Here is a 27,972-nt window from a genome sequence, read left to right as displayed (position 1 = left end):
AGAGAGGCTCCCCACCTTGTACTTGACATTTGGTATCAGGGGCCCTTCCCACACCCCATCCATTGCCTCATTCCAGTCATCCGGCTTCTTGGCATCAGGGTCTGGGATGAATTCAGAGTCCTGCCAGTCCTAAAACAAAATGTTCCTTCATGAAGATAGACATGATGTGGGAGGAAACTGGGGACTCAAGTACAGACAGGGGGAGTTGGCTCCCTACCCACCCTGCCCTCCTGCTCTAGTATGTGATGGCCCAGTGCAGGAGAGACTCTACCCCTGGGTGCACCATCATTCTGACCTTGAGTACTTTAAACTCACTTCGGATGGGTATTCTCCTTGTCTCTGACCTCACACTGCCTTCAGTCATATGAGCTGCTGCTATGGTTTGTATGTGATTTGCGCCCACACAGTCTTTACCTGTAGTCTTGCTACCCTGAGCATGCCTCCCGGACCTGGCTTGAACTCAGACCCTCATTTTCTCACGGCGCCAACAACCCAGACACTTGACTTAATCATCTGCTTTAATATCCTGACTATACCTCTTCTCCCTAAGATTGCTTCCCCGCTAAACTCCCTCTGACCTCAGGTTTCTTATCTTCAGGATCCTCTATCTGTAGCCGTTCGTCCCATTTCCTCGGTTTCCTGGCGTAGGGATCTTTTATTTTCTTGGGAGGCAAGAAGTCCCAGTCAGCTTCCAGTTCTCCTCCTGTCACCTTCTCATTGTCAATTTTAACCTCGTAAGTAGCATTAGGGCGAAGGATCAGTGTGTACAAGTGAGTGTCTTTATTAATCTATAAAGGGAATGGGCACTGTTTCAGTCCTGTATAGAACTATTGTAGATCTCAGACACTCGCCTGAATGCTCCCTCCCACATATCACACACACTTTACCACATCCCTTCTCCCCTTCTTCTAGCTAACACTCCTGCAGGGATTCTGGGCTCACCCTGAGGTCATACTCTGTGTTCTCCACCATCCTCTAGCCCTTACCCATCTGAAACTCTGATTATTCTCTGACCTACCTTGTTTTCTGTCTGTCCTACTAAACCGTGAGCTTCTCAACAGTAAGGCTCATGATTTCTCTTATCGTGCCTAAGCTTGCAGGCTCAGACTCGTCCCAGAGGAGGACTTCGAACATCACATTCAGCCCTGTGTAGACTTCAACACAAGGTCCAATGCCCCAGGCTTTATGGGCTTTTCTAGATCTGGTCCTGCCTTTCTCTTGTGCTCCAGCTCTATCAGCCCTCATGTTGTGCCTTAGTTTCTTAAATCTCCTTGACTTTTCTCATGCAGACTGCTCATCCAGGAATTGATTCTCTCCATAAAGTCGTCACACTCGTTTTCCAGAGCATATTCATCTTTCAGCACAAAGGAAGACTTCTCCAGGAAGCAATTCCTACCTAAGCCTCTAGGTTGAAGAGGAGCCCCCTTCTCTGCTCCAGTGTCATGTGGGTAGTCACTTTTATTTGTGTGACTCTTTACTGGATTGTAAAATTTTTGTTGTTTTGGGAAGAGCTTGCTAAATTGCCCAGGTTAACATTGAACTCACAACTTCTTCACCTCAGCCTTCAAAATAGCTGGGATTATAGGCACAGATCACTGTGTTAGGCTTTACTGTGAGTTTGGTTCATTTGAAAGCCCTGTCTGGGGGAATCGATCCCATAGCCAAGGCCCAAGACAGAATTAACATTTGGTTAATAATGGCTGTCAGGACTATTGACTGAACATGCTCCTACTGTCTTCTAGATAATGTAGATGCTTCTAACTTTACGTTACTGAGGTAAGCTGACCCCTCCATCTCATCTAAGCATAGCGTTCCTGACCCCCACCCCAATATCTAACAGTGAGTAACTATGCCACATCAAATATTGCACTATATTAAATCCCAGGGGTTTTGGTCAGCTCTTCCTTTCTGAACGCCTTACAATGTGTAACACATCTCTAGGTCTGCTTAATCTGTAGAATGGGGATTATAACATTTTAATTGGTAGAGTTCTATAAGGAAAAAATGAAATACCATATATTAATTTTTTTTCCTGAGATTGGAGAGATGGCTCAGCAATTTAGAATACTGGCTTCTCTTCCAGAGGACCTGGGTTCAACTCTCAGCACATGACAGCTAACAAAAATATGGTATACATAACTTTGGAATAGGGGACCTGAAATCCTATTCTGACCTCTGTGGGCACCAGGCACATATGTAGTGTACAGACAAATACATATAGCAAAATATCCATACATATAAAATAAATAAAAGTTAAAAAAATAAAATCTTTCGCTCTAGGCTGAGGACTAGTCCACATACTCACCCTGCACTTGAGGGTCTTGTTGTTCTCATGGTATTTCCCTCGGTGATAAAGGATGACCTGTAGTCTGTTGTTGCCAAAGCCACAGATGTCTGGGCCTGGAAATTAAACCCCAGAGCATGATTTCACATCTATTTCAGGCAGTGTGCCCAGTTTGAGGCCAAGACCCAAGACAGATGCAGCCTGTGTATCACTCCGTGGTTCCAGAAAGAGACAGATGCCACACTCAAAGTCAGGATTATTTGAGAAGGATTTAATAAATGGGATTTTTTTTTAACAAAGGGGGAGGCAAGACTTTGAGAGAAGGAAAGGTACAGTGATTCTCATGGGTAGCAGCACCAAAGGGGACAGGAGGAGTGAGAGAGAGTCTGGGAGCAAGCACAGCAGGAGAGATGTAGGCTTTGAGTTAAGAGATATAACTCTCTTCTCTTCCTCTAATCTCCTGCCAGAGCTCCATGACCAAACCAACGGAAGCCTTCTGAAGTCAGGTATCTTAGCTAGGGCGGCTATTGCTGTGATGAAACACCATGACCAAAAGGTAAGTTGGGAAGGAAAAGGATTTATTTGGTTTACAATTCTACATTGCTATTCATCACTAAAGGAAGTCAGGACAGGACCTTAACCAAGGCTGGAACCTGGAGACCCGGGTGCTGCTTAAGGTCTTGCTCCACATGGCTTGCTCAGCCTGCTTTCTTACAGAACTCAGGGTTACCAACACAGTGATGGCCCCACCCACAATGGGCTGGGCCCTTTCCCATTGATCGCTAATTGAAAAAATGCCTTACAGCTGGATCTTATGGAGGCATTTCCTAAACGGAGGCTCCTTCGTCTCTGATGACTCTAGCTTGTGTCAGGTTGGCACACCACACCAGCCAGTACATCGGGCACTAATTCTAACAAATATTCATTGCCATCTCACTTTAGATCGGGTGGCTCAGAAAAGTCCAGCAGCATGCCCAAAGATCTGGTAAGACGCCTTGCAAGGATCCAAAGCCACACCCACCTAGTGACAGAGCCTGTGACCTCTGCTTTGTGACAGTTCTAGTTAGAACTGCGGATTGGAGCTGGGAGGCCAGAGAGGTCTGAGACTTTCACTATTGCTCACATACTCACAACCCACACAGAGCTTCTCGGCCTTTCAGCTAATATCAAGTATGAAACATATTCACACATACACATGCACGCATACACCACATAACACATATACTCATAACAGCACATACTCACACACGCACACAAGGCATTTACCCTGTACTTTACCCATATTGATCTTCTCCCTAATTTACCACACGTTTGAATTTCATGCCTGAGCCTTCACATTCTGTTGATTTTGTCCTCGTTACAAGCTCTCCTCCTCTTATTAAAACCTAACTCACTCTTTAAGGAGTAATTAATACCTTCTCCAAAAAGCCTCAGTTATATTCAATCAGGCTGTCTCTTATGATGTCATAGCAGCTTCTCATCAATACTTTTCTCCAAATAATTTTTAAAAAAGATTTATTTATTTATTTATTTCATATATAAATACACTGTAGCTGTCTTCAGACACCCCAGAAGCGGGCATCGGACCCCATTACAGATGGTTGTGAGACACCATGTGATTGCTGGGACTTGAACTCAGGACCTCTGGAAGAGCAGTCAGTGTTCTTAACCACTAAGCCATCTCTCCAGTCCTCCAAATAACTTTAGAAAGACACTCTGTAGCCTTGGCTGTCTCACCGGTCAAATGAAAGACCACATCCCTAGAAGTTGCTCTAGCACTCCATAGTTAACACAGGCATTCAGGGGCTCATGCTTGGTGCTAGGCTTTGCTCAGGGCCTAGGGAGAGAGATTCCATGTAACCTTGGGGAGAAGGTAGGAACAAGGAGTAGAAGTGGGGGGTGGCCTAGGCCCTGAGATGGGAACAGTGAATGCACAGGCCATGAACTGTGGAAAGGCTGTGTGTTCAAGTGATGTATGGACAAGGCTGGCCTCAAATTCCTAGCAATCCTCCTGTTTCTGCCCCTGGTTACTGGTATGTAGCTAACACTTGGTTCAGTACCCTTTTCAAACTAAAGTTTTATTTTTATGTTTATTTTATTATGTGTATGGGTTTTGTCTGCATATGTTTCTATGCACCACTTATGTGCCTGGTACTAATGGAGGCCAGAAGAGAGGGAGTTGGATCCCCTGGAACTGGAGAAGGTTGTAAGATGCCATGTGAGTGCTGGGTCCTCTTCACTGCTGAGCCTTCTCTCCAGCCTGGCTTAATACTTTTTAGGAATATAGATTTCAGGCTGTAGAGATGGCTCAATGGTTAAGAGCACTGACTGCTCTTCCAGAGGTTCTGAGTTCAAATCTCAGCAACTACATGGTGGCTCACAACCATCTGTAATGGGATCCGATGCCCTCTTCTGGTGTGTCTGAAGACTGCTACAGTGTACTTATATATAATAAATAAATAAACCTTTAAAAAGAAAAAGAATATAGATTTCATTCTGCTTTTTAAAAAGTTATCCAGCTGCTTTAAGGAAGAAGACATTGGCTTTATAGACAGACTGACTCAAATTCTGACTTTTTACTTACCCTCAGCAAATTCCTTGCCTCAATTTCCTTATCCACAAAATGGAGATAGGAACACATGGTCCAGATTCTGAAGAAAATACAAAGGTGCTGGGGTAGACACACTTTACACACCCCAAATGTTCCTCTGCACAATGAGAGAAGGACTGGCAGCAGGTACTCGGGCTTGCACCTATCGTCCCAGCACTGGGGAGGCTGAAGCAGGAGAATCACAGTGGGTCTGAAGCTACTGCCCTACTGGTGAGGTTGGAACTACAGAGTGAGAACTTGTGAAGGGGAGTGTGAATTTTAAGGAAAAAGGAGGGTGCAGACTTTAAAGGGGAACAGTGAAGCTGAAGAGAGGGATTTGAAAAAGGAAGAAGAGCAGGTAGGGGGAAGGAAGGAGAGGAGAGGGGAGGGGAGGGAGTAGGAGGGAGGGAAGGGAGGGAAGGGGAAGGGAGGAGAGGAGAGGGGAGGGGAGAGGGGAGCTAGCTGAGGCTGCCAGGGAAAGAAGTGCTAAAGAGAATGAAGGGCATGTTAGTGCCTGCCGCCCAGCATAGCCCTCACTGACTTTGTATAAACCTTTCGGTCTAACCCACATTCTTCATCTGTGCTTTAGAAATTGGAGTGCTTGGTGCCTGCTGATTTTTCAATATCATGTTGAAACTGGATTCAATTTGGTTGTGGCTAAAAGCTGGATCTCCTCAAGAAGACCTAGTTACAGATGTCACACTCTGCGCACTCACAAATGCTTACAGAAGGTCATTCCCCTGACCTTGGCTGCCTTTCTCTCTGAGGCTGAGCACAGTGCCTTACTGTAGGCCTGTGTGGCTCCTTTTCTGAGAACTAGGCTGTCTCCAGGCCCTACAGACTTGCCGATGCCATGTGCTTCCCCCTGGTTGGTCTATTTATATTAACATTCGGGTTTAGAGATGTCGTCTCCTCAGGTCTCTAGAGAGTCCTACTACACGAGGGATATGGAGTTATTGAATTACGAACGGTCTGTTCCAGATCTATGTAAGTCTTTTCAACCACCACAGTGGTTCTTATACAAACCCCAGGGACTGAGAACTGCTCCCAGGGAGCTTACCGAACATGATGTAATACTGGGATTCTGAGTGCATATCCTCCTGGTTCAGCGTGGCAGGAAAGAGTTTCACATACCCACCGCCGCAATCGATGCCCTGCTCATGTTTTACTGAAAACTGAACCACCAAGGTCTCATTCTCATTGCTGAATGGCTTAAACCTGGCGGAAAGGGCATAGAACTTGGCATCTTCTGTGGTCTGGAGACCTGAGAGCAGAGAGAAAGTGGAGAGGCTTCAGACTGAAGTTCCCAGGGAGGCCCAGCGCTTGACTTAACTTAGTTCTAGTATTTCCTCACACACGGTATGCCAGGCGCTGTGCATGGAGTATTATGATGCTTTCCCACCCCAGCCTCTGCGCAGCTCTGAGAAATGGGCACCGTGCCCGTTTAATAAGTTAGGAGGCTGAGTCATGGGGAGGGAAATCGATCTGCGTGAGCTGCAAGGCAAAGAAGGAACCTGACTGGAATTTTTAGCCACATTGATACGTTCTTTCCCATCATCCGGTTACTTATTTTCTAGAGACATTTCAGCATCATTCTGCAGCCTTATAAGCCAAGGCCCTGCCTGGCTGAGGCTGGCTAGGCAGCAGAATAAGGTTCTGCGGTGTATAAGGTCTACAGCGGAAAGAGGCCCAGAGTTGCTAAACGATTATTAAAAATAACAATTGTTGCTACAGTTCACTGAATATTTTAATCTCCAAATAATTTACCTCTTTTGTAAAAATTGAGTGTGTGTCGTGTGTGCATGCTTCTGGATACATAGGCCAGAGGGAGATGCCAGTTGCCTTGCTTTCTCTGCCTTATTGCTTTGAGACAGGGCCTCTCGCTGAACGGAGCGCTAGCAGCCAGTAAGCCAAGCTACTGGCTATCTCCGCCCTAACCCCTATCCTAGGGTTACAGGAGTACACAGCCATTCAACTTTTTATTGGGCCATAGGGATTTATTCATTAATTTTACCAGTGTATACATGTTTTGTCTACGTTTATGTCTGTGCACCACATGAATATGGTGCCCACCGATGTCAGAAAAGGGCAATGGATCCCCTAGGACAGGAGGTCACAGGTGGTTGTGAGTTGCCATGTGGATGCTGGAAACCTGGGTCCTCTGGCAAATCAGCCAGTGCTCTTAACTGCAAGGTCACGTCTCCAGCCTTGGTTCTAGGGATTTGAACTCAGGTCTTCACTCTTGTTCAGCAAGCATTCTTACCCAGTGTAAATCTACCAAGTCCTTAACATTTAACTCCACCAGATAGGTTTTTTTTTTTTATTCACACAGCTGTGTGTATTCAACCCTCATAGTAACAATGAAAAGTGAGCAGTTTTATCACTTTGTCGTGAAGTCGTTGAAACAGTTTCACATGACCGATCACTAAACCAGTTGTTAGTGCAGAGACCCCAACCTCCAGTGAATGTCAGAGCTGTCAAGGACCCCAGAACTTTTCTAGGCAAACCATATGTAGTAATTAAATAGAGAGATCCTTGCTAAGGAATTGTGATGGTGCAATCACAAATGACGGAGATGTGGAACTACTGAATAAGTGTTAAATGAAGCTGAATGTGGTGGCATACACCTATAACCCCAACCCTTGGGAGGTGGAGGCACGGGATAGGTAGTCCAGGGCCAACTTGCGTTATACAAGACCCTGTCTTTAAAATATGCTAAGTTACAAGAAGGAGCATGGGGCCTGATTCAGACAAGGTTTCAAGCATTTCTTGAATACCAAGCTCTGTGGTAAACAGTTTCACATCTGACATCATGCTGGGAGCTGTCTATGTTTTGAAGAGTACTTTGCACTTCTCTCATGGCCTCTAAGGGGCTATAAGGGCTAGGAAGGAATGAATAGATTGCAGAAGGCCAAGCTTTGAGTCTCTGCCCTGCCACACCCTGCTATAAAAACCAAACCAGCCTCCTTCTGTCAGTCTCACTGTTGCCACGGCATCCTTCCTGACAACCCAGGGTCTAACGGGCTTGAGTATGGAACGCAGGAAGATGGAGCAAGAAGCCAGACGGTAAGGAGATGGAGCAGCCTGTACTGCAGTACCAAGACACCGGTGTCCCGGGAACTGCTCACTCTCCAGCAATGTGTCCTCTGAAAACAATTTTCCAGAGGATTTGAATAAGATTTTAAAATGCTCAAGCCAGCTTATAATTCCCTTTAATAAATATTAAAATGAGATTCATAACAGTAGCCAGATGGAAGAATGGGAAATCACTCCAGGGGATGATCAATGAACTCTATTTATAGAACAAAAGCTTTCTCAGACCAGACACCCACGCCTTCAGTCCTTGTCCTCAGAGCTCGCCCTTCCTCCAGGGCTATTTGGCCTTTACAAAAGCTGTCTACTGAGCATGGCAGGTGATGGTCATCTTCCTCTAATGGCAACACTTGGAGAAGTAATAAGACAAGCTCCAATATACAGCTCGTCAATTAGGTCCTCTCCTCTCCACCTCGCAGAGCTGCTCTAGAAAGAGCGACATTTGGGTGCTTGGCAGTGCGTTTCCAGGTTTCCGGTGCAGAAAGCTACTTGTAAAATCCTAGGACTTTAGGGGAAACAGCACACATTAGTGTTAATGAACTCGGTCCCTAGAGTCAGATCCAAAGCCGAGTCTCAGCTGTTCCCTAATACTGTAGAGTATAGCCTCGGGCAAACATCAAAACCTTCGCGAGGCTCCTCTGCAAAGCTGGGAAGGTAATAACCTCTCGGTGAAAATGTTAGATAGATGAAAGGCATAATATGCAAAGGACCAGCTTAAAATATCCTATTACTCAGCTACGGGGCATAATAAATTTTGTGGAGAGACTACTCTTTTCCTTTTTATTTTAAGGTTTATTTATTTTATGAGTACACTCTAACTGTCTTCAGACACACCAGAAGAGGGCATCTGATTTCATTACAGATGGTTGTGAGCCACCATATGGTCCTGGGAATTGAATTCAGGACCTCTGGAAGAGCAGTCAGCGCTCTTAACCGCTGAGCCATCTCTCCAGCCAGAGACTACCCTTTTTTACTAACCAATGTTTCCGTGTGTTTGATTGTGACCAGGTCTTACTTTGTATTCCAGCCTGCCCTGGGACCCATCATTTACCCTAACCGGTTGCAAGCTGGTGGCCTCAATCCCCTGAGTTCAGGGGTTACAGGCATGCGCCACCATGTTCAGCTCCGTCCACTTTATTTCCTTCATTTGGTAAGAGAAATGAATTGGTAATCACGGATAAAAACAGTTGAGTAAAAGTCATGCAACCATTCCGTCCCTGAATTCTGGTATTTACCTTTATCTCTCTCTTTATCTTGATAAAATTTTCCTGAATCAAGCCGGAATTTACCGTAATCTGACTGATGTTTAGATTGCACCCACCGTTTTGTCCATCCATCTGTGGAGAAGGGAGGAAAAAAAAAGCACTCAAAGGAATTAAATTATCGGTGCTAATTAAGTTCTACGTGCAGAGTGACAATGTAACAGGTGACTCAGAATATTCCTGAAATCATGCTCACCTCACAGTACCTGGAACCCATTATTCATGTCCGGTCAGGGGGAGCTGCTCAAACGCCAAGCACCTGAGCCACTTTTCCACCAACACCTCATTCATGGTGGTTAAGCCCTGAAAATCGCCATGGGAGGGTGTAGTTGGAAGGCAGGAAACGCTTATTCTCGAAAAAGTAGACGGAAAATGAGCTTATGAGGTCTAAGCCCTTACGCACATTTATGCTTTGTGTAAAATAATAAAACCTGCTCTCTCAGAGAATAAACTAGCAAAACATTTCATACTTCTTAAATTAGTCATGATCATCACGAACAATCTATTTCTCCTGGCCCCTTTCTGTTGCTTAAACTCTGCAGACTCTCCTTGCAGTTTTCCAATGCTGATAAATGTGTTTTGCTTTGGCACTGATGGCATGCAGACAAAGAAGCATTCTTTTGAGGAGCTGGCTTTCCACCCAAACACTCAGTGCCTAATCCCTTGCCTCAGAGTTGCTGACTCCCACTTCTTGGGACCAATCATAGTCCCAGAGTCACAGCCATTTGGCAGCTTGAGATAGAAGAGGCTTTGAGGGAGGCTTTTATCTCCTCTCCTCCCTGCCTCTGAATGGAGTTTCTCAACTTTTACTGCCTGGTAGGTAAGGGCAATGCTTCTTCTCATCTTCTCGGGGAAAGCCTCACATCAGCACACATCCAACAAAACACTGGGAGCTGGCCGTTGTCAGTTCCTCTTACTCAGGGCCCAACTCTGATGACTCGACTGCTTCTCAGGAAACCCACGGGTGTGGGCTTGCCTTCCTAATTTTTTATTTTTATATCAGCACAGGCTGGTTTTGAACTCCTGATCCTTACTATGTCTTTGCTTCCTGAGTAGTACTGAAATTGCAGACAAAAAAATACCACTGCACCCAGTGCTTGCTACTGTGTGTGTATGTGTGTGTGTTTATGTGCATGTGTGAATGTATGTGTGTGCATGTGTATGTGTGTGTGAGTATATGTGTGTATGTGCATGTGAATATGTGTGTGTGAGTATATGTGTGTATGTGCATATGAATGTGTGTGTGTGCATGTGTATCTGTGTGAGTATATGTGTGTATGTGCATGTGAATGTGTGTGTGTGTGTGTGTGTGTGTGTGTGTGTGTGTGCAGATAGTGAGATGAGTGCAGTTAGATATGCACATTGCCTGGTATTTACTTACATGTGGAGGTCAGACATCACCCTCCGGTGTCCTTACTCAGATGTGATTGTCTTTGCTTTTTGAGACAGACTTGCTCATCATAACCTGGGTCTTGCTGATTAGCTTAGACTGGGGAGCCAGCAGACCCCAGGGACCCTCTTGTGTCTACCTCACAATGCTTTAATAGGAAGTACATGCTACCATACTTGACCTTTTACATGGGCACTGGGAATTGAACTCATGTCATCAAGAAGCATGGCAAGTACTTTACTGACTGAGCAGTTAGTCCCCTGCCCTTTTGGTGGTGGAGCTTCACTTCGCAGCCTTAGCTGGCCTTAAGTTCATAATTGTCCCCCTCCTTCAGATTCTTGAGTTCTGAGATTATGGGCACACACTATCAAGATTATACTGTGGGATATCAGATGATAGGCACACACTACTATACAGTGGAATCCTATTTCAAAAATGAAAGCAGGAGTGGAAAGAGAGAGAGAGAGAGAGAGAGAGAGAGAGAGAGAGAGAGAGAGAGAGAGAGAATGAGAATGAATTCCAAAATACATTGCTGTGGTATAATGCCCATTTTTAATTAACAGCACTTTTAAAAGAGCAGGTAGCCAGTGGTTAAATGCACCGGATGCTTTTGAGAGAGAGAACCTGGGTTCAATTCCCAACACATGGAAGCTCACAACTGTTGGTAACTCCAGTCCTGGGGGACCCAATGCCCTCTCCTGTCCTCCATGTATGCATGTGGTACAAAGACAAACATACAGGCAAAGCACCCATACACATAAAATAAAAATAAGTAAACTCTAAAAAGAAAGAAAAACGATAGTATGTGCAAGATCATTCTGATCTCATTCTTTCTCCAAAGCAGGAATGACATTCCGATGTGAACACTGTCTTCTCTATGCAAAAGGAAGGCAACATTCTTACTATCAAGGACACCAAGCTGAGGCTGAAGGGATCTGTACAGCAGACCTTGCTACAGTAATCTTTATCTTCTTAGTCACCTCTGTACCCAATTTGCTTTCCTTCTCTGAGCTCCTTCACCTTGCCTCAATTTGCCACTTACTATCACTTCAGTGCATGTGATTGATTGTATAACTTCTTCATTGCTTGGGGGCAGGGGGACGTGTTTTGATTTTCATGTAGCCCAGACAGAGGATTACCTTGAACTTCTGATGCTCCTGCCTCAGACTCCTGAGTTCTAGAATCTCAGGTGTGCACCATCCCACCTAGCTTTCTGTTGGTCTGCCATTTCTTTATAAGGACTGCTGGGTTAATATACTTTTAAAGAACTCATCTGTAATAACCTTTTAAAGACACTCATGTACTTAGTGCTGTTTAGTCTTTGTCAGTGTGACACAAGCTAAAATCACCTGGGAAGAGGGACCCTCAACCCAAGTCTTGCCTCCATCAGACGGCCCTGGGCATGTCTGTGGGGCATTTTCCTGGTTAATGATAGACGAAAGAGAACCTAGCCCAGTGTAGGTGGTGCCGCCCAGGGCAGGTGCAGTTGTGTTGTATAAGATGGTAGGCTGAGACATCTGTGGACTGTGAATGAGTAAGCAGTATTCTTCCATGGGTTCTGTCTCGGGGTCCTGCCTTGGCTTCCTCCATGATTGACAGTAACCCATAAACCAATAAGCTCTCTCCTCCTAAAGTTGTGTGGTTGCGGTGTTTTATAGCAACAGAAAGGGTGCTATGATAAGAATAACGAATATATTGATTAAATAAATATATGCTTTTCCCCAGGTTAATCTGTCTTGTGCATGTTGATTGGATTCTTGGGTTAAAAAAACCAAAAAATCACAAACATACCTAAAATTTAAAGGGATGTTGCTCAGTGCTAGAGGACTTGATTAGCATGTAGGGCCCTGGTTTGCTAAGCAAACCACAAATAAGTGGTAAAACATCCATAAAGGGGAGAGAGTAAAATTCCTCTCTCCGCCCCCAACACTTCCCGGTCTTCCTGGTTCCCTCAATGTCTCATTGTCTTGGTGAATGAGTTTATCACCTCTCCTTAATAGCAGGGTTGGGGGGGTGGGGGGGTGTTGGGGAGTGTGTGGCTCGAATAAAGTGGGTTCTACGTATCTGGTCATAGTTAAGCCACTGAAAGATAAGCATTGATTCAAAAGCTAAAAGTCAGATTGAAAGTCAGCACAAGGCCCTGGGTTCGGTCCCCAGCTCCGAAAAAAAGAAAAAAAAAAAAAAGTCAGTATGTCTTAGGCCCTCGTGGGGCTTTCTGAAGACTTCACTTCGTACTCAACTCCATATTCATAGATGACGCTGCGTCATCATTTCCACTTTGTGCTCAGTGCACTGGGGGTGAGGTTTCCCCCCGGGCTGGTACTCCTGGATCCTATCAGGAAGCAGGATGAGCAGGCCAGTCTGCTGCACCCATGGCCTCTGCAGCAGCCTCTGCCTCCAGGGTCCAGTCCTGACTTCCTTGGTGATGAACAGTGAGGCGGAAGTGTAAGCCAAGTAAACCCTTTCCTCCCCAAGTTGTTTTGGTGATGGTTTTTCATCACAGCAACAGTGATACTGACTGGGACACCTAGTAACTGCTGTACTTGAGATCTGATCCTAAATCTGTCTGATTTCAAAGCTGTCTTTCCTCTGGAAGGCATGAAGAAAAGTGTTATGTAGAAAAAAAAAAAAACCCGCACTATAATAATAGCTACTAAAAAAAGATTTAAAAAATGAATGGTATTTTAAAAAGAAAAAATAGCTACTACTTAGCAGCCATATGTCAGGCATTGTGCTGAAGGCTGGGCACGCGCTCTCTCCCTGCATTCGCATAATAGCCCCGTGATGAATGCCCTATTTTTTTTCCATTAAAGGTGAAGAAACTGAAATTCAGAATCTCTCTCAAGAGCCCACTTTATGGGGAAGGGAGCAAGCCAGGTTTGCATCCAGGTCTATTCAACACGGAAGTCTGGACTTTCAAGCTCTGGATTATATAACTTCCCTCGAGGCCACGTGTGTGAAAAACCCATTATAACCTAAAAAGTGGGTACTTAATAATAGGTCGGTCTTGTGATGTTCTATAATTTTTGTACAATTTGGACAATGTCTCTCTTTCCCGAGTTCCAAGATTATTGCGTTGGCCATTGTGTTCCAGTGTGTAACACAGAGTAAACTGCCCAAGATCATTGCTGAACGAGTGAAGAGACTCATGGTTTTGCCTTTTGTCTAAGCCGTAACATTCTCAACCTTACCACTGAAGGGGCAGTTCCTAATCACTCACATGACACATGTTGACTGAGCCCACCAAACCTGTAGAAAGAATTATACAGCTTTGGCCTTGAGCTCCAGGGTAGAAGAGATCAAAACAGAATTTCAAAGTTCACAATCTTAATTATTCTTCAGGGTGAAGAGTATTGATATAAGTTGAACCTGACATGATTTAAGTTATCTCAAAATAAGGAGCTTCTCTTGGGGCTAGAAAGTCGGTCAACAGTTAGGAGCATGTGCTGCTCTTCCAGAGGCCTATGTTTGCTTTACAGCACCCACATGGTGGTTCCCTTGTAACTCCAGTTCTAGGGAACATGATACTTCTTCTGACCTCTGTAGGCTCTTTCACACACATGGTACGAATACATACACCGAGACGCATACACATGAACTAAAGCAAGTATTTAAAAAATGGTAGCTTCTCTGTAGGAAAACAATGTCATGTAATTAATAAAGTCCTACTTAAAACACACCATGCTTTTCTTCTTAATCTTAAAGCATCTTAATATCAGAAAAGGCTTAGGTTAGAGTGACTAACTGGTCATTTACTTTTACTTCTACATATTGCAGATAAGGAAACTGAGGCCCACAGAAGGAAGTGACCCATTGGTGGACACTTAGTTTCAAAGCTGCACATCTGATTCTAGAGCCAGGTCTTCTGCAAACATTTATGGAGCATTTGCTTTGTGTCAGGCACCTAGCACACAGACAGGAATCTGACAGGTCCCCTTCAGAGACCTATGATCCTCAGGGGAGTCAGGAAGTCTAATGGAAGAGGCCCTCCAGTAAGCAACTGAACAGTAACCAGACAGACAAGTGAAGCATCAGAGCGGAGGACAGCACGGAGTATATGAGATTCCACAAATCATAGGCTACTAACCATCAGGGAGAGCTTCGGAGAAAGTGGAAACTGAAATACTGAAATGGCAGGAAGGTGAGGCGTGGGTGTGCTGAACAGAAAAGTTGCACATCAAAAGACCAGAGAGGGAGAGGGTGCAGGGGGAGAGGAGAGCAGTGCATTAGCTGAGGTTGGAGGCTCTTCTACCTGCTAAATCTTCCCTCTAAATTGGCTAAATATTTATCTCCAAAGAGCGCTCTAACAAAAAGCAATGTGTTCAGGAGCTGGCACATCTAACTGATAAATGGACACAATCTTCCGCAAACCTGTGCAGATATAGAAAGGCGAGGAGGTCACACAACTGTAAAACCTGCAAAATACTGGGCATGGGGACTCATCTTCTCCACTAGCTTCAGAAAAATGTTTAACGTTTTTAAGACCCAATTTTTCATCGATAGAAAATATTACCTGATTCACAGGGTTTCTGGAAGAATTTTTAAAAATAGCAATGCAACACAGGGATGGGCTCAATAAACTACTGGAGGTTGTATTTGCATATATGTGTGTGTGTAAGTGTGTGTGTATGTGTGTGTGTGTGTGTAAGAACGATATATAACATTAGCAATAACATAACATCAGAGAGATACGTAACATATATTTGGTTTGAAAGTAAAAGTTGCTCTTTTCCCAGTGGAGACAAATAAAAATCCATTATAAGCTTGCATAATTAGATAAAAATACACATTTGCTATATTTACTCAATGCGGTTAGCTTGCATTCTATAGAGAATTTTAAAGATAACCTCTCTTTCTCTCTATGCATATATTTCTCTCTTTCTCTTTGATCCTTTTTCCTCTTGCTCTCTCTCCTCCCCTCTTCCAGTCTTCCTTAGTGACCCAAGCTGACCTCAGAATCATGATCCTTCTACCTCTGCTCCCTGAGTTCTAGAATTAATGGTGTGTTCCACTGTGCCTAGCTTATATCTACTATTAATTTTCCATGGAAAATTCTAGACACCGTAGAAGATTCCTGACTTCTTTTTTTAAGATTTATTCATTTAAAAATTAAATTAAAAAAAGATTTATTCATTTATTTCATGTATGTGAGTACACTGTAGCTGTCTGAAGACACACCAGAAGAGGGCATCGGATCCCATTACTGATGGTTGTGAGCCACCATGTGGTTGCTGGGAATTAAACTCAAGACTCCTTGAGAGCAGTCAGTGTTCTTAACCGCTGAGCCATTTCTCCAGCCCCAATCCTGACAGCTTATAAAGAATTCTAGTAAAATTTAAAAATTTTTTGAGGCAGGGTTTACTTTAGTTTAAGGTAGCCTGGAGCTTACTATCTCATCTACTCCAGCATCACATTTGTGGGAAATCTTTCTGTTTCAACTTTTGGAGTGCAAGGATCATAGGAGGATACCTGGCTTAAAATTTAAACTTTGATTTTTAACACTTTTATTTTTACATTTTTTTAAATGGGGAAAGGAGGGGGTGACATTTGAATAACACATGTGTAGAAGCTGATTCTCTCCTTCCACTATGGGGGTTCAAGGGATTGAACTCTGGTCATCGGGCTCAATAGCAAGCTCATTTGAGGTGACCAGCAATGGTCTAAAATTTAAACCTTGATAAAGATGCAAGCTGGTATTGGGCTGTAATGAGCAGAAGAGTTGTGGGTCTAATTCTGAAGATTCTCCACAGATCTGCTCTAAGTGCTCAGGTCTTTATAGTTAACGACTTTCCCTTTAGTGATGCACCCAGCTTCTGAATGGGATAATCCACTTTCTGAGTCAGTGTCTTCATCTCTAAAAAAAGACTACCCTGAGCCTCTCTGAGGTAAACCAGGTGTCGGTAGGGTGACTGGGGCAGGAATCATGAGTTCAAAGCCAACCTGGACTATATGCCAAGAAACCAAAATACCAAAACAAAAGGAAACCTCTCAAAGAAAATAAGAATACAACAATGTCTATCAAAAATGAATCGACACAACTAATTAAAACAGTAAAAAATAATTTTTAGGCTAGTGAGATGGCTCAAGGGGCAAAGACACAGCCACTAAGGCTGATCGATGATCTGAGCTCAACTGTGGGAACAAGAGAATGAACTTCTGCAAGTCGTCCTCTGACCACTAGACTCTTGCCATGGCATATGTGTAACCCCCACAATAGGTACATAGACGCAATAAAAAGAAGTAGTTATTACTGTCGTGAGTGATAGCCCTCCATTTAGAGGCATTGCTCCCCCTCAGTCACTTTATTAACTAAGCATCCCCAGTACATCTTGGAGCTTGTCGTTTCAGATGCAGCATTTCCTAGGGGACAGATAGTCAAGTTTACTTAGAAAAGTGTGCAGGCCACATGGTGGCTCCTGCCTTTGATCCCCACATTTAGGAGGCAAAGGCAGGCAGATAGATCACTGAGTTCAAAGGCCAGCCTAGTCTATATAGTAAATTCTATGCCAGCCAGGGCTACATAGTGAGACTCAAAAACCACTCAAAAACCAAACAAAGTCCCCAAGACAACATCAAAATGCCCATTACTAATACTGTCTGGTTGTAGGAGACACGATACTGGATATTCACTCACTAAATAGAGAATGCCTGGCCTTTGCTGTCCAGACACACACATCTCCAGACACCAAGAAGGTGAGTGTGACCAAGGCATGATTCCAGAGCCCTACTGCAGCTTTCATGCCCTGGAGGAGACCACTGTCTAACAGGGGCGGGGATAAAGGTTGGCTTTGCTTATTTTCTATTGTCTGGTGTTTCCCCCCAAGGTAAAATCACATATATGCAGCATATAGAAAGTCCAAAAGAAACAAAAACACAACAAAGTTGATGATCTCCTTCCAAGGACGACCACTGTTAATTTTTTTTTTTTTTTTTTGCTTCTTTTTTTCGGAGCTGGGGACCGAACCCAGGGCCTTGCGCTTCCTAGGCAAGCGCTCTACCACTGAGCTAAATCCCCAGCCCCCACTGTTAATATTTTAAATGTAATCCCATACGTTCCCTTTCTCTCCCCTCCCCGCAGTCCCGCCTGTGGAACACCCCTTGCTCCTCTGGGAGTCATGGTCTCTTATTCTTTAGTTGTTGTTATGTGTTGTTAATGGTATCACTGGTGTTTTTCCTGTGCTCAGGATCAAATCCCAGGGCCAAGGCAAGCTCTTTATTGCCAACTTATAGCTCCAGCTCTCAGCCTTTAAAGAGAAAGTGAGTGTTTTTCTGTGTACACACTCTCTCCCTCACAGCTCAGGGTCTCAGTTTCCCTAGCAAGCACTTTACCCAGAGTGTTTTAACTAGAGCATAACATTTGTTTTATTGAAATAGATGAACTAGAAATGTATAGCTTAATACTCTGTGTGTGTGTGTGTGTGTGTGTGTGTGTGTGTGTGTGTGTGTACTGGCTGGTTTTGTGTGCCAACTTGACACAAGCTGGAGTTATCACAGAAAAGGAGCCTCAGTTGTGGAAATGCCTCATGAGACCCAGCTGTAAGGCATTTCCTCAACTAGTGGTCAAGGGGGAGGACCCAGCCCATTGTGGGGGGTGGTGGGCTGGTGATCTTGGGTTCTATAAGAGAGCAAGCTGAGCAAGCCAGGGGAAGCAAGTCAGTAAGAAACATCCATTCATGGCCTCTGCATCAGCTCCTGCTTCCTGACCTGCTTGAGTTCCAGTCCTGACTTTCTTTGGTGATAAAACAGCCGCGTGGAAGTGTAAGCTGAATAAACCCATTCCTCCCCAACCTGCTTCTTGGTCACGATGTTTTGTGCAGGACTAGGAACCCTGACTAACACAATCCTCAACATCATTTAATGATTTCCTCCGTGGTGGAGATTGAAGGCATATAGACACATATAAACACTTATTGGAACTTAAAGAAAGAAATGTTAAGGCAAATTATTCAGATGACTGGAATTACAATTGGTAGACGCCATATTGATTAATTAATGACATATTAATCCCAAAACTTCAGTGCACCCTACTCTCACATCCTTTACTCTGTTTTAATCTTTCAATAAAATAATCAGAAAGACCACGCTGAACAAAGGGAGAAGTGGGTGCAGCTTCACCTCTTTTTCGGCATGAGTTTATGTCTGTATGCTGTGTGTAGGTGTTTGTGTGTGGGTGTGCATGTATTTATGTGCACACTACCTTTTGAAAAAGGGTCTTTCACTGAACATAGAATTCATGAATTCAGCTAGGCTGGCTGGACAAAGAGCTTCAGAGATAGGCCTGTCTCCAAACCACTCCCACCCCTAGTCACATTGTTTCTGGGGACCCCCAAACTCTGGTCCTCATGCATACTTGCACAACAAGGGTCTTATTAACTGAGCAGACTGTCCAGATCCTCAACCTCGTCCTAGGTTTGGTTTTGTTTTTTGTCAACTTGACACAAGGTAGGCTATCTGGGAGGCGGAACCTCAACTGAGGAAATGCCTCCATAAGAGTGGCCTAAAGGGAAGCCCATCGAACATTTCCTTACCTAGGAATTGGTGCAGGAGGGCTCAGCCCACTGTGGGAGGGGCCAGCCCACTGTGGGAGGGGCCAGCCCACTGTGGGAGGGGCCATCCTGGACTGGTGATCTTGGGATGTGTAAAAAAGCAAACGGAGAAAGCTAGAAGGGGCAAGCCATCAAGCAGCACTCCCCCACAGCCTCTGCTCCACTTCTGCCTTGATTTGTTTCAGTGACGGACTGTGATATTTAAGTACAAGATGGAATAAACTGTTTCCTCCCCAAGTTGTCTCTGCCTTCTGAGTGCCAGGATTAATGGCGTGCGTCACCACTGCCCAGCTGACTTCTTTTTCTTTTTTAAACAGAGTCCCTCCCTTCTTCCCTCTACAGACTCATTTATTTATGAGACTTACTATGTACTGGGCAATAAAAATAACAAACTCTCTTCCTTTGTGGAGTTTATATGCTGATTGAAGAGTAAGATAATAGCGTTTAAACAAAATAATGTACATATACAATATGTGATATAATAGCAGGGAGATTATCATTTTATGAAGAAAATGAAGAGGTGCTAAGGTATTGTCGAGACAGAATAGCCAGCCAGCCTCTGTGCTGAGATAGCGTTTGATCAAGTGACCGGTTGAGGAGAGTGAGGCACATTCTAAGTGGGCTACAGCAGCAGAATACCACAGAGAAAGAATATGAATGAGAGCGGGGCACCAGAGCACATAGTTCCCAGGCTTTCTTTCCATTCAGCTTTCACTGCAGCCACATGGAAGTCAGGACGATCACCCCCCTCCTATGCAAACTGACAAGTAAGCCAGGGACATGGCTTAGCTTCAGAGACCCTGCCTGGCATGTGCAAGACACTAGGCTTGATTCACCGCAAAAACAAATTTAAAAATAAAAGAAGGAAATCAGTGAGGTTAGTAAATTACACACGGTCGCCTCTGAACAAATGGCAGAATCAGAACATGGATTCTCACACATCCAAGGCCCCACTCTTGCCTCCTCACCCCTGCAGCCTCCAGAGACATCCTCGCCATCAGTTTGTACTTGAGCTCTGGAAAGGCCAGCTGGACCAGGTCCCTTTGGTTCGGGCATCTGTCCAGGGCGATTCTTCCCCAGCCTCAGCATGTCCAAGTGTCCCTGATTCACAGATGGTCTCAATTGCTTATCAGTCGGAGGCCTGAGCTGCAGGGTGTTCCTCAGTCCTGCTGGGCTGTCCCCAGTGTGTCTATGCCAGCTGGGTACAAAGGCCCTTTGTGTAAGAATGTCTCTGCAGCCAAGTTTTCACAGACAAGTCTGAGAGCTAACAGAATTAACATTCACACGCGTACATACCTTGTGACTCCTGCATCATTCAGACCCTCATTGGAATTCCAGTTTCTTTCCCCCAGATTTTATATCTCCACAATGGTGGCTGCTGTGCTCATTAGTTTTCCCTCCATATCTGTCTGTGTTGTCAGTATGATGACTCTCCCATTTTCTCTGTCAACACTTCTGACTATGGCAACGTGACAGTCCCTGGGAAAGTTCTGGGTTTCTACATGCTCTTGTTGTTCCAGCGGTCACTGGTATTATTGTCTGCAGCCACACGACACTTGGTAGCATTCAACAGCGACCACCGAATGCTTTGTGAAGAAACAAGACCTGGGCTTGACAAGATTCTCTGCCACCATGCATTGTAGAACTTGGGGTAAATGACCTTACTTCTCTGGGACTCAGTTTCCCCATCTCTACAAAGAAGGGTGCCCTCTAAGGGCTCCACACCCTCTCATCAGTACTGTGATGCTCTGTGGCCTGGAATATTCTAAAAGAAAGTAGAAAGCAAGGACCTGTGTCTGTATCTGCCTCACCGAGGCATTTGTACTTTCATGAAGGTTGCCAAGCTAGCGGGCCTCTACCTTACTTGGCTCATGGGAGTGGAGTCAGTGGGAGGACAGCCAAAGTGGTGCAAGGAAAATGAGTTTTGAAATCCCATGGTCCTGGCTTCAAATTCTACATTTGCCACTTTAGTAGCCACATGGCCTCTTCTGCTTCTTTGGGCTGTGGGGAAATGAGGAGAGGTGACCGGAGGCCTGGGCAGTATCAGTTACTGTTACTTAAGATTTCAGGTACAGTTGAGCTGGGGCGGGGGCAGGGAGGAATGCAGGAAGTCTGGGGGTTATTTTTTCCTTCCCTTTCGTGAGGTTGTGGGATTTTTCTTTCTTTAGGGTCTCCTGTAGCCCAGTTTGACCTTGAACTTGCTAAGTAGCTGAGACTAGCTTTGAACTCCTGCATCCTTCTTCTACCCACTCAGTGAAGGGATTACAGATATTTTGCTTTTTATAATTAAAATAATAATTTTATTATAGAGAAAAATTAAAGGTAAAACGGTCTGTCTGTCCTTTATTACCTTATCACCAAAATGCAAATTATTACCACTTGCAGTATTTTCTTCTATTATCCTTCCTATGCATAAACACATTTTACACAATGACAAAATATACCTTACATATAAATTTGTACGTTTTTGTATAACATTAGCCATATTTAGCCATTAAACCCCTTTCTATAACATTGAAACTTCTTATTATTTACTATTCACTTACTTGGGTCTTTGAGGCAGGGCCTCATATCTCCCAGACCCATCTCGAACTTGCTATGTTTCCAAGAACAACTAGAAATCTTGAGCCTTCTCTGTCCTCTTCCTAAGTGCTGGAATTCCAGGCAGGCACCGACACACTCCGCTTTCTCTGTGGACTGAATTGAGCACTTCAGTGTGCCAGGGGCTCGGTCAGGCACAGCTCCCGTAGTGAAAGTGATGTGCCTCCTACATCGGCCTCTCAGTGCCTTTAGGAAAGCTCTCCTGTGTGTCCACTGACTCTGTACTTCACATTCCAAATCACCTGCCTGAGCTCCACGCCTTCCTGACAGGATTTTCCAAAATGTAACCGACACCTTTCTATTCCCGCCCTCTCTTTCATCTACTCTTTGGCCTCCTGTAGTCAGGCTTCCAACCGGTTCCTCTGCTGAGCCAGCTACTGGCCTTGCTAACTGTGAACCGGAAGACACTAGGCAGATCATGCCTTTGTCTCCCAGCTGCTTTTCTACACTGCTGTGGTGGAGATCAAACCAGAGTGTCATGCATGCCAGGCAAGTGCATCATCCCTGAGTTATATCCCTAGTCCTCCCATCTGCTTCCCCTGTCCCTTTCTGTTTTGCTTATATTTTATTAGGTTTTTTAATTAGCTTGCAAATCCCAACTGCTGTTGACACTCACTGCTTAACCTTGAGAAAAATCATTCAGCCTCTCTTCCCTTCACCTTTTTCATCAAATGAAAAAAAAAAAAAAAAACAGCAAACACACACACACACACAAACACACAGAGAGAAACAAATAAACAAAAACCCTGAGCAATATATGATTATATGTCCAAAAAGTTGATTAAAAAGTAAGGTTATTAAAAACTTAGGCTCAGTAACATCCATCTGTAGTCCCAGTCCTTTGAAGGTGTAGGCAGAAGACTCAGAAATCCAAGGTCACCTTCAGCTACATAGTGAATTTGAGGATGTCATTTAGGGTTGGAGGATGGGAAAATAGGGCATACATGGGAAAGTGTTAGAGTATAAAGGTTGGGGGAGGCTAATGGAAAGGAAACTCCCTCTATTGATCTGGTTGAAGACTTTCTTGTGGGGTTGCTTTAGGGTCCCCCACTCTCCTGTAAATAGCCCTTCATCCATACTCTAGAAGCCAGCCCAATAAACTCTCGAGTTCTCCAGTGGAATAACTCTTTAGTTTGTAGTTACAGTCTATAAGGAGGGGACAGATGTTGTTCCCAAGGGAAGGAATTATCCCCAACAACTTCAACAGAAACATTGTAAAATGTGTATCAGAAGAGATTGGGTGAAGCTGGGCATGACGCCAGACAGTGGGAGGTAGAGGCAAATGATAAAGGGTTCAAGGTCAGCCAGTGTCGCAAGGAACCTCGCTCAAAACAAGACCAGGTCTGGTGGCACATGCCTCAGTTCTACAGAGGCAGGTGAGTTCAAGATTAAGACCGCCAGGGCTACAAAGAGAGACCCTGCCTCAGACAGAACAAAATGAAGCCGGGGGCAGTGGCACACACCTTTAATCCCAGCACTCAGGAGGCAGAAGCAGGTAGAACTCCAAGAGTTTGAGGCCAGCCTGGTCTACAGAGAGAGTTCCAGGATAGCCAGGGCACACAGAGAGACCCTGTCTCAGATATCAAACCAAATCAAACCAAGCCTAAACCAAACCAAACAAGCAAACACAGAAAAGAGACTGCAGAGAAGTAAAAGTAGCAGAGAAGCCGTCCAAGTCTCTGTAACGTGCACTTGGGAGTGAGTAGGTGGGGGTGAGGGGCAGCAGTGTGGGAGGTTGGTCACAGCACGGTCTGCATATATTCACATTCTCAGCAGTGGCGACAGCTTTTGACACAGTATCTCAAGTAATCCATCTGGCCTCGAACTTGCTTTATAGATGAGACTGGCCTTGAACTACATATAGATCCTTTTCCTCCCCTCCTCCTCCTCCTCCCCCTCCTCCCCCTCCTCCCCTTCTCTCTCCTCCCCCTCCTCCTCCTCCCCCTCCTGCCCCTCCTCCTCCCCCTCCTCCCCCTCCTCCCCCTCCCCCTCCCCCTCCTCTTCCTCCTCCACCTCCCAACTCTTCTAAATACATTTTGAAGATAGAACCAGTTAGACTTGCTGATAGGTTAGAGGGAGAAGATAAAAATTAAGGAATTAAAGATAATTCTCAGACTTAAAAAACAAATCTGTGAGTAGATGGTCTGCTTAAGACAGAGAAGTCCAGAGGCCTGGAGGATACTTCAGCTGTGTTATGGATGAACTCTTTGAATCGGAATAGAACAAGTGAGTGCCTAAATCTTCCCAGTTCTGATCACTTTAACAGTATTGGGTCCCTGTAAGCTGAGGAGAGGCTTCAGAAGAGGGAGATCCACTAGCCAACTTCTCCAACTGCAGAACCAGTTCCTCAGTGTGGCGCTCTCTCTCTCTCTCTCTCTCTCTCTCTCTCTCTCCCCCCCCTCCCTCAGTAATTACATAAGATAAGCTTTTGACCTCAATTAGGTTTAGGCCTTTTAGGGGAAGACTGCACCAACAATTTCTTCTTAGGGTATTTTTTTTTTTGGTATGTGTCAAAAATCCAGTCCTTTCATTACTTAGTCCTATCCTGGGCTCCTCCCAGGCAGCCATAGATTTTGAAGCACAGAGGGAATCAGAGAGGCATACGGTCACAGAGTTCAGGAGTGTGAGCCGACTGTCAGGGGTGAGACCCGGAGCCTGCCCAGGCCTGGCTTCCTGGGAGAAGGGGCTGCCTTGCAGCTGCCTCCCCAGCTCAGGCGGACCACTGCTTTACTCCGGTCACAAGATTGACCTCCTCCAATCATCTTGGAGCTAGAGGATAAAAGCTAGTCCTTTCCTGACAACAAGGTACGCTTCAGAAACATTTATCAGTGAAACCCGTGGGCATTTCACTCCTTCCACAGTGGACAAGTAGAGCTCTGTCCCTCGGGAAACGCCTGCAGGCCCATGCATGTTCTTCTTGCCTCTGGCTGGAGGAATTAGGGTTTGGGTCCCAGTCAGGCCAAACAGGGAGGTGGCCCAGGTCAGAAGCTGTGGCCACACTTGGCTCACTGAAAGGTTAGTCAGGAAAGGGGCCACCAACCTGTCCTCGGTGAACAAATTCCTCCATAACAAATCAGGGGGTTGAGGGTCCTGGACAGCCACTAAACACTTTTCTTGTCATCTCCCCTGTATTCTGAATTTTGCCACCCTGGTACCACCCCCACCCATTCTTCACCTAAATTCCAACAGACTTTTAGATGGCTTCCTACCTCTAGACTCAACTCTGAGCAGTCTCAGAATCTAATTTTCTTTTTCATTTTTGGAATTTTGAGACCATATAGCCCAGGCTGGTCTAAAATTCTATGTAGCTCAGGCTGGCCTCCAGCCCAGTCTCCTGAGTGGTCTATGAACCATCATACTTGCCTTTTAATTTAATTTTTAGTTTTTACCTAGATGAGGTCTTCCTATTATGTCTGGCCTGGTATTTGCTGTGTAACTCAATGCTGGGATGAGCACATGAGCGCTACTGCTAGCTCACAATTTACCCTTACATGTGTGTTCCACAGTTTTTCCAAGACACAGGTCAGCCCTTGTGTCTCCCGAGCTAGCCCCTCTCTCCTACCCTGTGTCATAAGTTAGTAGCCCTGCTAATTCCCAGGTGCTCCTGAGACATTCCTGGGAGAAGTTCGAATGAGGTGAGCTCAGAGATCCTCCAAGTGCTTGAATTTTATGGAGCACAGAGTCTTGCTATCCTCGCTGCCCACCGGAGGTGGCACTTTCACTCTGGGTTCACTTGCTTCTGTTTTCAGACTGAAGGGATGACTTAACAACATTGAGCAGAAGAAATCCAAACACAGACCCAAGGCCACAGCTGGGGATTTGAACTGTGAATCTCCTAATTCTGATTGAGTTACAAAGGGGGAAAGTTAACCTGACCTCCTCTGGAGCTGGTGACTGAGAAGGAACAGGGGTGCCCTGGTCCAGGACAGCTTACCGCCATCTTCGAACTCCTCCCGGAAGTAGACTTGCCGCCTCTTCCCCTGCGTCCTCAAGGTGCAGGTGGTCAGCAGCAGCAGAGGCAGCAGCGACAGGCTCTTCATCTTCACAGTCCTTCAGAGAGGTCTCAGAGAGGTGCTACCCAACCAGACGCTTTGTGCTGTCTCCTAACCTTGGCCCTGGGGTTCAGGCTGACATCACCTGCTCCAGCACCTGGCTGCCTCCCATTCGTGGCCTGGGTCAGGGCCATGAAGGCTGCAGCCAATGGTTGGGGACCACGAGCTGAGATTGTTGAAGGAGCTCTGACTTTGTGTCAAGGGACTACAAGGCAGGGATCCCCAAGGTATAAAGGAGTGGCAGGACCAGCTGAGACTGGCCTCTAGAGAGTCCTGTGAGCCTGCTTGACTGTGGAGTAGTTTAATTCAAAGTGTTCGCAACACAATTCCTTCCCTTATCCTTCCTTCCCTTCTTCCCTCCATCCTCTCACCCACCCACCATCCACTGGGCCAGTGAAGAAACTATGATAGCAGTGTAGTGCCTGTTTATTTGAACAACACCATGCAAGGCCCAAGGTGCCTCCAGGAAGCATTAATCTAGAATAGGATCTCAAGGACAGCATCCTGCAGAAGGTAACTGAGCAGGAGAAGAAAGGGCTGGGCCAGGGCAGGGCATGAACAGGCGCAAAGGGAGGGAAAATCCTGCAAATTAATCTTGCTTCTATGGAACCACTGCTATGCAGCCACCACTATTTCCCTTGTTGTAAGAAAAATGAGGCTGACAGAAGGGAAAGGCACCATCATTTATTGACCACCATACAGTGTGCTGAGCACCAAAACCAGGTCCTTAACATGCACAGTACCATTCAACCCTCACACAGATACATAGCAACAGTGGTGTTATGCCCACCCTATAGATGGACAAACTGAGGCTCTGGCAGGCAAGTGACTTACCAACATCTAAGGGAGTAGAATGAGGGCCAGAGCTCAGGCCTTTTGGGTCCAGTACTTACGACCCACTTCACTTCACTTATCTATTTAGCTGTATTCATTTAACTGCTACTGTGTGTGAGGCAGAGATGGGCATCAAAGCCACAGGCGGACATGGCAATCAATCTGTGCTCGACACAGGCGGACATGGCAATCAATCTGTGCTCATGGAGCTCCCTTTTTACAGTAGCGGACAGATGATCACAAAGACAGCAGATTATGGTCATTAGCACGGAAAGGAAAACAAGGTGATGATTTGGAGGGAGGCAGGCAGGGCTGACATTCTGAGGAAAGTCCTGCTTACAAGGACACCTTGGCTGAGATCTAGATGAGAAGAACCCAGTCATTGAGCTGGGTTCCAGACAAGAGCAAGGGCAAGTCCAAAGGTTTTTAGAACAGGGACAAGTTGTCTCACTTCAGCATCAGAAATGTGATCAATAGGATGGAGAGATGGCTCAGTGGTTAAGAGCACTGACTGCTCTTCCAGAGGTCCTGAGTTCAAATCCCAGCAACCACATGGTGGCTGTAATGGGATCCCATCTGTAATGGGATCTGATGCCCTCTTATGGTGTGTCTGAAGACATACCAGTGTATTCACTGTATTTGTGTATAATAATAATTCGTGTATTCACAGTGTATTCGTATATAATAATAATAAAAGAATTAAAAGAAGGGGGAGGAGGAAGAGGAGGAAGAGGAAGAGGAGAAGAAGAAGTAGAAGAAATGTGACCATTGTGGCTTGAGCTTGGTGAGGGTAGAGGTGGGGCTGATGGGAGGCAGTGAGCAAAGATCCAGCAAGAGCTGGCGAGCCAAGGAGTTATCACTGGTCCACTGTGAAACCGTGGAGAGAGCGATGTCATCAGGTGCTTGCTTCAGGCAGTCTCAGCCCAGACTGTTGCTGTTTTTAATTTTATTTTCTCATTGTATGTGTGTGAGTATTTTGCCTGCACGTAGGTCTGTGTGTCATGTTTGTGCCTGGTGCTCCACGAGAGCAAAGAGAGTGCTTGATCTCCTGGAACTGGAGTCACAGACAGGTGGCAGGTAACAGGAAATTAAAGACTTCTGCAAGAGCAGTGAGAGGTTTTTACTGCTGAGCCATCTCTCTAGGCCCCCACCCCCACCCCAGTTGTTTTTCTTTTCTGAACTATGTAGCTGAGGGTGACTGAACTCCTTATCCTCTTGCCTCTGCCTCCCGATCACTGGAGGTAAGTATAAGCCAGCATGTCCAGATTGAGAGTTAGATTTAAAAATATCTCTGGGATCATGGCATGGAGGTATATATCT

The 27,972-nt window shown here is 45.3% G+C and overlaps 1 protein-coding gene and 1 long non-coding RNA gene across 9 annotated transcripts in view; one reads left to right on the top strand and one right to left on the bottom strand.

The window, feature by feature from the left end:
* LOC108351012 (uncharacterized) overlaps nucleotides 1-13,754 on the top strand; it is a 51,248-nt gene extending 37,494 nt beyond the window's left edge. Inside the window, exons 3-4 of one of the 3 annotated variants that reach the window (XR_010066580.1) lie at nucleotides 1,290-2,840; nucleotides 13,433-13,754. This is a non-coding gene — a long non-coding RNA (uncharacterized LOC108351012). Of the gene's footprint in view, nucleotides 1-1,289; nucleotides 5,245-13,432 lie in introns of those variants that run through there. The other 2 variants (XR_010066579.1, XR_010066578.1) reach the window with 2 other exon arrangements.
* Calr4 (calreticulin 4) overlaps nucleotides 1-25,821 on the bottom strand; it is a 34,785-nt gene extending 8,964 nt beyond the window's left edge. Inside the window, exons 1-6 of one of the 6 annotated variants that reach the window (XM_039111174.2) lie at nucleotides 25,701-25,821; nucleotides 9,203-9,304; nucleotides 5,935-6,138; nucleotides 2,306-2,400; nucleotides 579-788; nucleotides 16-129 (exon numbers count right to left, since the gene is read on the bottom strand). In XM_039111174.2, coding sequence (XP_038967102.1) covers nucleotides 16-129; nucleotides 579-788; nucleotides 2,306-2,400; nucleotides 5,935-6,138; nucleotides 9,203-9,304; nucleotides 25,701-25,806 — 831 coding nt within the window. In that variant the 5' untranslated portion in view covers nucleotides 25,807-25,821. Of the gene's footprint in view, nucleotides 1-15; nucleotides 130-578; nucleotides 789-2,305; nucleotides 2,401-5,934; nucleotides 6,139-9,202; nucleotides 9,305-9,425; nucleotides 13,436-20,133; nucleotides 20,420-20,461; nucleotides 20,774-25,700 lie in introns of those variants that run through there. The other 5 variants (XM_039111171.2, XM_039111170.2, XM_063288592.1 and 2 more) reach the window with 5 other exon arrangements.
* Nucleotides 25,822-27,972: the final 2,151 nt, after the last annotated feature.

Source organism: Rattus norvegicus, chromosome 5 (assembly GCF_036323735.1).
Source record: "Rattus norvegicus strain BN/NHsdMcwi chromosome 5, GRCr8, whole genome shotgun sequence".
NCBI classification, from domain to species: Eukaryota; Metazoa; Chordata; class Mammalia; order Rodentia; family Muridae; genus Rattus; species Rattus norvegicus.
This window is presented reverse-complemented; position numbering and strand designations above follow the sequence as displayed.